We start from the raw sequence: 13,407 nt of genomic DNA, 5'->3' as shown, positions 1-13,407 counted from the left end.
AAACCCTGATGTCTCTGTATGTCTGTGTGTGCATGTATGTGTGTGTGTGTGTGTGTATGTGTATGCGTGTGTGTGTGTGTGTGTGAACCTTAGCTTTAATAAAATATGTGTCAAAGTCGAAGTATGTAGGGCTGAATGGAAAACCATTTGAGCAGTCACTTTTTTCCTCCCAAAAAAAGGCTCAGCCCGTTTTTAGCCTTTATTCCACATCCTTGATATCCATCTTAAGTTCATGTACTAGTATGCTCTTGGTCCTCACTAGTAAGACAATTCAATGCGCTAGTAGAATGACTAGGCCACACTGGTGCTCCTAGTGAAGCACTAGATGTACACCAGTAGAATTTTAGAATGTCACTAGGAGTGTTAGTAGCATGCAATTGTCAACTAGTACAGTTTTGCCTCACTAGTAACATGTAGTTGTCATAACTACCAGTATGCAAAGGTTGTCCTACTAGCGAGGACAAAGAGCATACTAGTACACAGACCTTAAGATGTTTATGAAAGATATCAAATAAGAACTCAAACAGCTTTATGGAAAATCGTTTTGCTTTAATATGCTTGTAAAGGATGGCTACTAGTGAATGAAACGTGCCTAGTAATGCTATGCAATAGTTTACTAGTAAGGTTTAATTGCATGCTAGTAGGCCAAGAGTAACACTGGTACTGGAAAAAATGTTACAAGAAAGACAGTCATTCTACTAGTGCACCCTAGTCATGGTACTGGTGCAGAGAATTGTTTTACTAGTGAGGACAATGCTTATGCTAGTACATGGACTGTAAACAGGATATGAAAGATATTGAATAAATGCTGAAACGATTTTCCATTTTTCTGTTACTTGATGGAATTAATTAATTGGAGTTTATTTGTCAGGAATCTGTCCTCTGCTAGTCACTGAAAAACTCACCCATTCCTTGTTTTTATGCCAGTCCAAAGCAATAAACATATTGCTTTGGCGCCATCTTTTTGCATCTTAATGCCAAGCAACTATGTTGGAGTGAGTTGAGAAGCGTCTGCTGTCTTGTGGGGGTGGAGTCAGTTACTGGCAGATTTCCTATAGCCATACACCTACAGCCACGATCTAAATCCAGCCTTCTGATCTCATACACAAGTAGCACCTGTATAGCGTGCAAACCATGGTTAGCCGTAGGGCACACGCAGCAGATGAGCAACGGCCTCCATCCGAGATAGCAGACACCTCGGTACAAGCCCACCGCGGCGACTCTCAGTGCGAGGTGGCTAATTTTAGATGCCTGCTATAGTAAGCGCACAAGTGGAGCAGGCTGATTGTGACGGCTGAGTCAGAGCTTGTAGCGGCCTTTTGTCCGTCTTTGCACCATCCTGACACACATGTGCCCTCTCTGAAAAGGATGTTACCCCCTTGTGGAGTGGAGAATACTGTTGATACAGTGAAGCCCTGTTTATCGCGGGGGGATACATTCCAGACCCACCCGCGATAAGTGAAAAGCCACGAGATAGAGACGATATTAAAAAAAATTGTTTTACTACTCCAACACACTTTAAACACATTTAAACGTATTAAAAGATACCTCAACATATAAAAAAACAACAACACTTTTTAAAGTATTGCTTTGCTGTTATTGCTCATTTGCTGTCAAAAAAATGGGAGACTATTGTTTAACATCTCTTGAAGAAATGAAAAGACTCGCAGTTGTCCAAATAAAAAGCGAAATGTTTATTTGTCACTACCAGTTGAGGTTTACTGTAAAACTGACACATACAACAAAATAGAATTTAACATTGTATATCGTCGCTGTCATGTGAAAAACGCTTATCTCCATTTTTTCACATTTTCTTATTTTTACATGAATCATGTTTCCTCGTTACAGACATCGCATTTAAGTGAAAATTTAAAAAGTTGCCAAAATTGGAGATACGTGTTTTTCACAGGACAGCGACGATATTTAAACACCAAGATGTTCAAACAAACCATGTAACAAAAGTCAATTAGCTTAGTGCAAACATATAATGTAAAAGGCCATAGATAGGCTAACGTAAATTAGCATGAATATCATGGTAATTCTCAGAGCTGGGTATTCCGCCCAAGTGATGCACGGATGCCCATTTTTAGGCGATAACTGATAGACGTGAAACTAAAAAAAAAACCGTACTCGTGGTTTGTCAAAGTTGGTATTTGGAAACGCTAACAGAAGACCTTTAAAATGATAGTCAGACCGACCTATTGACGATTACTATTTGGTCCGGCGGGACAAAATGGCGGATTGACCGACGGCAGAAATGTACCCTGGCCGTAGGCAGAAGGCGATAACCGGACCGCAATTTTTTTGTAAAATGCCCTGCTCAATTCGAAACCTTCAAACAATTGCTACTTTAATACTCACAGAGCAGCAATTCATACAAATAGATCATATAACATTTATTTAAAACAACTTATTAAATTTAAATGGTTTAAATGTAACTTATATTGAAGTCATTTAAATTTAAATTATATTGAAACACTAAAATTCGTCCAAACCATATAACTTTGTCAAATGAAAGTCTGCTTTCTTAAGGCTAACATATAATACGAAAAACCATAAACAGGCTAACGGACGTTATCATCAATGTTATGGTTATTGTAAACATTCAAACCACTGCTACTTTAACACACAAAAACAGAGCTTGCAACTCTTATATTAGACAGAGCTTCGGCCTGACCACAAAAACAGCGAACAGGTGACTGTTTCAACGCTTAATGGAGACTAGGTTCCAAAATAATCCAAGAATTTGTGAATATGTGGGCCATTTACATGTCATAATACATTAATACTCAGCAGCACACTGGTTGGGAATCACTACACTAGTCTACCACTAACCTACACTAAAGTAATAGTATAACAGTCATAAAGTTTGCTGCTATTGTAAATATTTGCATTCTGCCATACATTTAAAAATCAAATGAAACCAGTAAGTCCCATTTCTAGGCTAGGAACGTGGGAAAAAGTTTCATTATTTAACCAGTTTGGGTCAGACTGAAAACACAAGAAGCACTCAGATTGCGGCAGCGGGTGAGCTAATCAGTAACTTTAAGCACCTCACATCCGCACAAACACAAAAAGCTTTGACTCGACAAATTCATGCATGGATAACGAGGAACACTTTTGACCTTTCGCTTGGCGTTTTAAAAGATGCAAAGGTGGAAAAAAGAGGCGCTGAAATGAAAGCAATCACAGCAAATTAAGCCGAGCCTTCGTCTGAGGTGTTAATCAGCCATCGTGCGTTATTCTTGGTCACAGCGAGAAGCCTGAAATGTAAATTAGTCAAATGTCAAATTAGAAAAAGAAAATGGCACACTACTATGGAAAGCCTGTTGAGTATTTCTTTGATTTTGATATACAAGTATGGTCCATGTACTAGAGTAGCCACAAGTTGTACTCAAGAAATAAAACTGTTGCATAAAACATATTCTTGAAAAAAATATGTTTGCGTTGACTTCCGCTTTAATTAGTTTTTGTAGTAGTGTGCAGTTTTGCCACACTAGTAACTTGTAGTTGTCCTATGAGTTTGTACAGTGCACCGTAGTCAGACATTCTACTACTGTAGTGCGGACAAGGAGTGTACTAGTACATGGCCTTAAGGCAAATTTCATTGATATCCGTTTCCCTCCAAACAGCTACAATGTCCTTGACATAGCCTCAGGTCCATGTACTAGTAACCTCTTTGTGATTACTAAGACAATTCAACGCACAACGACCAACTAGTGAACGCTTGCAAACAACTTCACACACTCATTGTTACTACTACATGTTACTAGTGAGGCAAAACTGCACTAGTTGAAATCAGTGTGCTACTTAACCTACTAGATTTTAAATAGAATTTTATCGTGTAAATTAGTAGTACAAGTAGTTGTCAAATACAGCACAGTTCTGCATCACTGGGAACATTTGGCATACTCATTGGACAAATACAATACTAGTGAGGCAAAACTGCACTGTTTGACTATATCTATAATGTGCATTACCAGTACTAATGACAAAACACAATTCTACTAGTTAATAACTAGCGCTTCACGAGTAGTGCTCTCAAAAGTCGCTCGAGCATATTTGATATTGGTGATATCCACCTCCGTCTTTTCACAGTCCAGCCATTCAATCCCAGGAATGTGTTTATATTTTTTACACATTTTTTTCAAATGTTTGGGTAAAAGAGGGTCTGAAAATTTCTGGTAGTGAATAAGTTAAGGTCCATGTACTAGTACGCTCTTTGTCCTCACTAGTAGGACAACTTTGGCATACTAGTAGGATAACTACTTGCTGATAACTAATTGCTAATGAGGAAAAACTGCACTAGTTGACATTTGTGTGCTACTAGTACCATACGTGAAATGTTAGATGTTAACTAGTAGAATTTTAAAATGTTACTAATACTAATAGCATGTACTCTTCAAGTTGTGCTTACTTTTGCCCGTTTAGTGTTCCTCATTTCTAACAATATGTTTGTGGTTCCATCATTATTTTTTGGGTTATATATAAAAAAAAAATGTTTAGCATAGCGCCACAGAGTGTAAAAGTGTTAGATTAAAGGCCTTAAAACGAGTGAGCATTGTTTACACACTTAGCAAAGGGGCCTCTGGTAATCTTCCTACCTCTTTAGTCTCAAGAGGCTGACACATAGGAATGTTGATATGTCAAAACATAGGAGGACTCGGCATTGGTCCGCTGAAACTCCGAATGCCAGGAGTCTGTCTTCGGAAAACTATTCAAGTAAAGTGAATTCAGAGATTGCTTATGAAATGCATTGTACATGTTTGCAAATAATTACTGAAAATGTGCAAAATATTGCGCATGATGTAATACTCACTTGTGGCGCTGTATCATTAAACTGTTCAGTTTTTCTGGGGGTAGGGAGGCGTGGCTAAAACGGAACCCAAGTGGATCACTGGGCTGGAGTCGCCCCTCCCCCACTATAAGAACTTGACCCATTACTCAGCAGTTATCCAGCACAATTGAGATGTGGAGCTAGCTAGCTAGCAAAAATACATCTTCTCTGCTTATAGTCCTCTGGTGTGGCTGCTTTAGAGTGCCTCGTTGTTGGCCTTAAGTGACAAGAAGTGAAAAAAGACAAAAGAGCGAGGAGGGGTGAATTTTTTGGTCTTTTTTTGACATGACAGCCAGTAAATGGAGGGGACTTTGGGCTTGTGTCGCCACTCTTGAGCGGCTCGTTGTCACGCCGTGGAAATCTGCAACCCAGTGGGTTGTATTCCAGCTACCGGAGGGTATAATTGAATGTTTTTTCGCAGCTCACACATGTTGTTATTTGTCGGCATAAGAAGGATGCTAGACAAAGTAGCATCTGTTTTCCCTGGTCGCGGTATTGGCATTTGATTGACAGTTTGCATTCATTTGACACGTTCCCACAGCATTCAGAACATTTTTTTTAAGCCTCTCTTTTTATTTAAATCTTTCACATTTGTAAGGCTTGTTAACTGTTATGACTGGTTGTTACGTGATGTATCAGTTGCTATACAGTTGCTATGGTCCTTTAATGCTTTGTCCTTTATTGTGTCAAATAGGCCTGATGTCTGACAGTTTATAAGCTTGAGTTACTCAGTTACACGTTATCAGTATGCCAAACCTTCATCGAGTAAGGATGCAAACTCTCTTCCAGTTCAGCTCTCTGTAGTTACTTTGTATTTTCGTTGATAAAGACTTTTTATTCTACAACTTCCGTGTCATTTCTGCATATGGTTCCAAATCCCGATCCTCAGATGACAGTTGACAACACTTCTCTTTGGCGTATCAAATTTACAAGACATTTATTTTCACTTTACAGGCACTTTTAAGTACAGTAAAAAAAGTATCTGCACTTGGTTACTTCCCTGCACTGGTGTTAGGGTTAAATGTTAAGCCTCTCTGGTAATGATGATCGGCAGTCAGTGTTTGGAGCTGGTTCCCATCACGCAACACGGTCATGAGATACGGCCGGGACTTGTGAAAGTGACGCGTCTCTGAGAGGAAGGCCAGATCGGCAGAAGGCGAGCTACCGCCGCCATGTTCACCGTCAACATCTCGTCCTCCATGTCGCTGAGGAGGAGACTCCCTCCAAAATGCTCCCCCAGAAGCGTCCGTCCGATTGGAAATCAAAGGTAACGCGTATTGAATCGGGATATGGCAGCGAAGTCGCACCAGTCGCGTTCGGAGGCTCTGTAGGGTAGTTGATCCCATGAGTTTTTCGAGGCGTGAGCTGTCACTTGTTTGTGTTGTGTGCTTAAATCTGAGGTACGACGAGCCTATTTCACATACGGCGTTAATTCATTCACTCTTTTTCAAAGCAGAGTTCTCCATATTGACACCTTTAGAGTATTTTGTCTGAGCTTTGAAGACCCGCAGAATATTGTGTTTTGAGACAAAACAAGCACCGAAACTACCAAAACAAATAGTTGGTTCTTGTTCCAGCAGAAGAAAAAGTTTGTTTGGAGCTCTGTCCGTTCTTAAGTAATTTGCAGTTGAAAATGGATTTCTGACCCAAAAGTTTTGTTGTTTTAGGGTGCTTAGCAGGTGCCTAGTTTTCTTATGCCTGATTTTGTCACCTGTGATCGTAGTCGATTAGACTTCCTGTCCATCTATAAGCTTTCCTTTCTACACACACGTTGTACTCTTTTCTTCTAATCTCTTTTGAGTGGTATAATCAAGGCTTTTCCCAGGCATGAATCTTAAAATTGTGGAATGCAGCCTCAGCGGCAGGGGGAAAAGAAATGGCCTTAATCGCAACTTAGAGCGCAGCCAGTTGGGATAGAGATGGAATTGTTCCTGTCGACTGCAGGAAAAACCACTAATGGGAACCATGCAGTGTTTTTGTGGCGGAAGGAATGCGCGTTTGCGTGTGCATGCATACAAAGGAGCATGAATGTATGTTGTTTTCATTGCCGTCGCTTATTAAGGGGGGCCACCATTGCACGGGCACAATATTTGTGTGTGCGTGTTTGTGTTTGACAGCAGCGCCGCTCGAAAGCGCCCTAAAATGGAGACTGTTCGAAAAGCCTTTCTGGAAACTGAGTCATCACAGTTAATGCAAAAAGCGGAGATTGAGTGGAGGGGGTAGTCTTTGGAGGATATGTGTTATTCTGTCCGCGTACGTTCATTTGAGTGGATGGCGACGTGTGCGTCCAGCCAGTGGATAAAAGGCGCTTGGATCCACTTATGTGGCTTCTTGTGTTTTGTATGTAAAAAAAAAAAAAAAAAAAAAAAAGATAAATGCAGTGTTATCCAAGATCAAGATGCCGTGGAACACGATCAACCTCCAATTTCCCATTGAGATCAATTATATTTGGAAATGTACATCCCAGGCGATGTTCCACGTATAATTTTAACATTATTAATAAGTATTAAATACAGGCTGTGCAAACATATCAACACATTGAAAGGGAAATGCTAAATACAGAGAGTTGAGGTTCCACTGTTTTTTTTAGGAGTCAATCATAGAGGAAACGAAGACTCTTGCCCAGTGTTGTTTTTGGCAGGCATTTAAGATTTAGTCTTAGTCTTAGTCTTTTGGACGAAAATGCTTATTAGTTTTCGTCACATTTAGTCATTCCTATTAGTGATCGTTTGAGTCTAGTTTTATTCGACGAAAACTCATAAAGGTTTTAGTCTGGTTTTAGTCGACGGAAACCCCCCAAAAAACGTTTTGCCTGGTTTTCGTAAATTTAGTAGACGAAAATTCAAAACGATTTTAGTCCGTTTTAGTTAAAAAATAGGCATACAAGGTTTCGTACATACATTCCGTACATACTGGCATGCATTTTTTAACTGATTTGTCAAAAAATGTAAGTACTTTGGCAGCTAACTGCATTGCTAAGGCTAAAAAGTCATTCAATGATGGTGAAATAAAAAAAACAGTTGATTCGCGTTTGTTATTGTACACACGCACATGCACACACACACCCCAACGCGGACCAAGCGGTCCGTGATGGAAAAATGGTTGCGGACCACTGCCTTAATCTACTTTCAATATTTGACTACACACACAACAAGCAAATGAAATGACGTTAGCTCAACCAAAATAACTAATGCCTTAACTCAGCCCATTTGCGCCACGAGTTACGTGGAAAACTTTAAGCACAATGAAATTGATCACAAGCCGATTGTTGAAGAACAAAGCGCAAGTAAATGTATACAGTATATGTTAACAGTCACCTAGTTTGTGGCCACATTTACCGTTACCGCTGTCTACAATGCATCGTGTTGTTCTTTCTGCTGGGTTGCACAGAAAGTATGTCCATATCTTTCCTTCGTTTCTGACCACGAAGCCCATTTGGTGTCACTGTCGCCATGGTCCGTCAAAGGAAAGCGTGTCAGTGTGCGTGAGCCGAGACGAATGACCACAGACCTGTTCGTGTTTTGTTGTGCCGGTGTGTGCAACGGAGTGTGCGACGGTGCGTGCGCCCTGCGTGCGCCCCGCGTGCTGTCCCGCCGGTGGGCGTGCCCGAACGAGAATAGGTTGCACCAGCATTGCAATTTTTTGAAAGGCAGATTACGTGTACAATAGGAAGGGATGTCATAAATTTTGAACGTCTGACGGACCACACGCTAACAATTTCGTCCTGTCTCGTCACCGAAAATTCATGTACGTCACGTCATGTTTTCGTCATCAAAGAGCCACGTTTAGCTCATCGTCTCGTTATCGTCATGAAAAAAAAGGGGCGTTAACGAAATATTTACGTTGACGAAAACAACACTGCTCTTGCCGTAGTTTTCTAAAAAAAAAGAGGCTAACTGTGCTTGTGTTTGTCACGCCCAGTTGAGGTTTACTATTAAACTGACAGTGCAAGAGTAAAATAAGAGTATAAACAATGTACAGTAAAACCAAAATGGTCATCCAAACCATATAATTTCATAAAAACAAAAATTGGTTACGTTCATGCGAAATGGCATAGACAAGCAAACTTTATTAGCATAGATCACGTTCTTTCAAAACCTTCAAATAATTGCTACTTTAACACACACAAAGCAATAACACATACTGTATAAACACAACAAAAGATAATTAAACGTGTATATCTAAACGCCAAAATGTTCAAACAAACCAGGTAAGAAAAGACCATTATCTGAATGCTAACATATAACGTGAAATATCATAGGCTAACACAAATTAGCATTGATGTTGTGGCAATTATAAAACTGCAAACAACTGCTACTTTAACACACATACAAAGAGAGCATACAACAATACTCACAGTCATACATTCGCTCTGCTCCGTTGAAACAACTATCACTGCAGCTTAGTAGGGGACCTTCTCTGCCTCTTCCTCTCTCCACCTTTTCGATTGCGTGTGCTGTATTCCATTGCAGCTCAGTGCTGCACCGAACGTCAAGACACAGCGTGGTACTACACACAAGGTGTGCAACACTCAATTCATCCTTGCCTGTTTACTTTAAAGACACATGAAGTGTGATCGTCAAAAATGTGCGATTTAGCGCGGGGTGCAAAAGATGAACCGCGATACACAGGGGGTTCACTAATCAACAGAAGTTTTGCAAACTAAGAGCATCATGTTTTATGTTTTCTATTTTGCTATTGCTCCATAATGGAAATTTGTATTGTAAATTCATAGCCGGCCGTCCTGGAGACCCTCCCTTATTTTCATTTTTCACTTCTTATCTCATCAGGGTAACACTGTGGCTCTTCTCATTTTTGTCTTGGCAGGGAGCCGAGAAAGGTGTTGCTGCACAAGGGCTCCACCGGGCTGGGCTTCAACATCGTGGGCGGAGAGGACGGCGAGGGCATCTTCGTCTCCTTCATCCTGGCCGGGGGGCCGGCTGACCTGAGCGGCGAGCTGAGGAGAGGCGATCGCATTCTGTCTGTCAGTACATCCACATGGAAGCTTTCTGTTCTGTTGATCATAAAAACTTAAGGCTGGCCAAAGTACTCACACTCTGTACTTAAAGGGGAAGTCAACCCCAAAAGCTTCTTTGGGATAATATCTTGTATGCGCCTTCACCAGTCTAAACATGGCATTCTGATTAATATTGCGTTTTGGAATTTGAGTTTAGCAGCAAAATCCACCTGTTTTTAGCCATCTCAGGGGACGACCGTTTTGTCACTTCTGTCGACTGAAAATGACATCACAGTTGCTCAGGGCTCAGGTAATGACCAATCACGGCTCACAGATTTTCTGAAGCTGAGCCATGATTGGTCGTTATCTGAGCCCTGAGCAACTGTGATGTCATTTTCAGTTGATTAGTCGACAGAAGTGACAAAATGATAAATGTAAGTTCATTTAGCTTCAGGCTAATAAACAATGCAAAACACTATAGATGGTGTTTAAGTTCCAAAGTTAAAATTGTTTATTTTACTTCCCACCCCTGGATCCAGAAAATAACCTACATTGATTTCTAGTGTACATCTCTATTCTTTATTTGCAACAAATTTTATCCTTGATCCTCTGTTTACATATTAGCGATTAAGAGACATGAGATGCACCCTGCAACTTGTCTTTTAGAACTCACAACAAAATGCTCCTAAATTGAAATGGTGTGAATGATCGATTGAGAGCTTTGTTTTGATTGCAGGTGAACGGTGTGAATCTAAGGAACGCAACGCACGAGCAGGCGGCCGCCGCCCTGAAGAGAGCTGGACAGACCGTCACCATCATTGCTCAGTATAGACCTGAAGGTGAGCCTCGAGTTCTTTCTATTCACATCCACATCACTGGAATGCAAAGTGGGCAATGCAGGAGAAAATACAGAAATGGATGGATGGATGAATTTAATGTTGGACAGCATGGTGGACTAGTGCTATGATATTTGTTGAACAAAGGCACATGTTTTAGATCTGGAGATATGTGATTGCATGTGTTTTTTGTTGTTGTTTTTTGGGGGGGGGCTTGGGTGAATTTATGTCATGACGCGTATGCCAATTTTGTCACTTGGGCTATTTAGTGTAAATCTAGCCAAATTCAAGGTGGCACTTTTTTTTCATTTGGTTTTGTGCTCCGCGAATTCTGCCCAACGACAAGTGACCCCATCATGTAAATAGAAGATGAACTATTCACGTAGCTTTAGAACGAATCACTGTTATTGTGTGTGTTTTAGTGCAGATAATGAAGTACAGTGTTTCCCAAACTTTGAGCCAAGGCACATGTTTTACAGGGCAAAAAAATATACATGTCATGGCACACCACGAAACAAAAATGTCACGAAAAGTATAAACATATACTGAACTAATGATGATCTCATTTTCTCACAAATTTACTTCCTCAGTGTGAGATGTGGGTTTGTTCACAGCATTATACACCTACGGGACTTTATACTGTAGTAGCCACAAAATCAGCAAATTCTATTGGCAAAATGATGATATAATGTCCAAATGCATTCAAGCGCCATTGTTCAGTCTTAATGTGTCTTTGGTACACTTCCATGCAGAAAATGAATGAGGCTTCCTCAACATCACACCACTTTCTACATTCAATATGGCGGCGAAGTTTACGTGGGCTGTATTATACACTTTGTCCTCACTGGTATGACAATTCAATACACTAGTAAAATGACTACACGAGCATGCTAGTAATATTTGCCCACTTGTAGGCCAAAAGTGGCACCAATAGTAGTCGGAAAATGTTACCACTAACACACTGTTATTAAGGCAGATTGTTATAGTAGTCAAACGGCATTTCATCATTTTGAAATCAAAATAATCCTCACCAATCAAATGACAACGACCCAAAATTCAATGCTTTTCAATGGTCGGAGAGTTTGTCTTCACCGACTTGACCCCATCTTGACTTCGTCATTTTGACATTCCTCGGAATTGTCCATACTTAATAGGGGGACCATTCAAGTCGCATGCCTAGTATTTAGGTTTGGTAGTATTTCTAGTGCAGCACAGTAGTTTTATTAAGAATTGATTGTGAACTAGTGGGCCAAAAGTGCCACTAGTAGTGGGGAAAAAATACGTTACTAGTACTACACATTTGTTCTACTAGTGCGGTAACGTCTTTTTCATAGGCCGTAGCGCTACCTTGCTTGGCCGCGGAAGTGCGCTGGTCTCCGGCTTGATGAGCTCGCGCGGACGGATATTGAGTGCGAGAGGGGGCGGTGCCACGGCTAGCATTCAGCCGGGTTAGCCTCAGTTAGGCGGGCAAACCAACCGCGGTTGGCTGTCCCCTTCCCCGCTCTCATTGTCGACTGGCTCCCTCGGTGAACACGCTTACCAGGTCAGACCACCGCGAGAAGAGGGACAAAAGAAACTCAAGGAGGGAAAGTTTATACGAGAAAGCGTGGAGGAAGAAAAGAGGTGGAAATAGGCCAAGTGAGTAAGTTTAATCGGACTGCCAGCCCCGTTGAGAGGATGGGGGATGGGCTAGTGCACAACAGCAGCAGTAGCCCAACACAAGCCGCGTGAAGTCGCTCATGGCCGGCTGAAGACCAGACAAAACACCGGCGGAGAACAGTGAAACTTTCGTCCTTTCGAGGTGAGACGAGGCGACGTTTAACACCCAAAAGAAATCAAAAGTCTAAGTGTGCTGTGCTTGGAGAGGCACTTAACAAGTGTATTTAGGGTGCCGGGTAGTATGCACTACTAACCTGTAGTGTATCCACTTCCTCGATCAGTGGTGGTTAAAGATAATTGGCTTCTAAACCCTTAAATTACCACTTCATCCCGATTTAAGCATACATTTTTATATACTGAGGTGATATGTTGTTAATAATCATTACCAGCTTTGCCTACGTTAGTATATTAATGCTTGCCACTTGTTTGTGATTAAACCACATCGATTGGATTTTAATCTTCTTAACGTCGTGGTTACTCGACACGGTTGGGGTTGGATTAACTAGTGCTTTGTAGTAGGACACGGTGGGGTGCATTGTTACGCCTCTAAAACTTACTTATATGCGGCTCTTATGTAACGCCAAGGCTTGAGGTGGGGACGTGCAGGTGTGGTCCAACAGGTGTGTGTGGAAAGCCGTTTGAGCATTTATGCCATATCCTTGGTATCCAGTTGAAGGTCCATACACTCGTACACTCGGTGTCCGAAGTAGTAAGACTATTCAGAGCACGATTAGAATGACTGTGTTTTACTACTAATGTTATTCTCACTACTAGTGCCACTTTTAGCCTACTAGTATGCTATTAAATCTTACAAGTGAACCAATGTTCTGCAGTAGTTAGACTAGCACAACTAGTTGGCATGTGTCACACACTAGTAGTTTCCTGGAGCCTACTAGTTGCTCCAAGAAGCCCACCATCTGTTGCCTTAAGAGTCATCCTAAAAGTATGCCAAGGTGTCCTAATATTGTGTAGAAAGGTCATGCAGTAGTGGAAAGCAGTAGCTCTTTGTCCTTACTAGTAAGACCATTCTGCACACTAGTAGCAATGGTTTTTCTACTGCTCCCCTCCACTACTGTATGGCCTTTCACTACACTAGTAGAGCAACTTTGGCTTAATAG

General features: G+C 41.1%; 1 protein-coding gene across 18 annotated transcripts in view; it reads left to right on the top strand.

The window, feature by feature from the left end:
• The window catches only part of dlg3 (discs, large homolog 3 (Drosophila)), a 111,796-nt gene that overhangs the window by 69,583 nt on the left and 28,806 nt on the right, over positions 1-13,407 (top strand). For all 18 annotated transcript variants that reach the window (XM_086024072.1, XM_086024071.1, XM_086024073.1 and 15 more), the window contains 2 exons: positions 9,665-9,821; positions 10,531-10,633. In XM_086024072.1, the coding sequence (XP_085880198.1) occupies positions 9,665-9,821; positions 10,531-10,633 (260 nt within the window). The remainder of the gene's footprint in view (positions 1-9,664; positions 9,822-10,530; positions 10,634-13,407) is intronic.

The sequence above is a fragment of the Filicampus tigris genome, chromosome 2 (genome assembly GCF_054856515.1).
Source record: "Filicampus tigris isolate MCC_2025a chromosome 2, RoL_Ftig_1.0, whole genome shotgun sequence".
In the NCBI taxonomy this organism is placed as follows: domain Eukaryota; kingdom Metazoa; phylum Chordata; class Actinopteri; order Syngnathiformes; family Syngnathidae; genus Filicampus; species Filicampus tigris.
The sequence above is the reverse complement of the archived record's forward strand: the minus strand, read 5'-3'. Positions and strand labels throughout refer to the sequence as shown.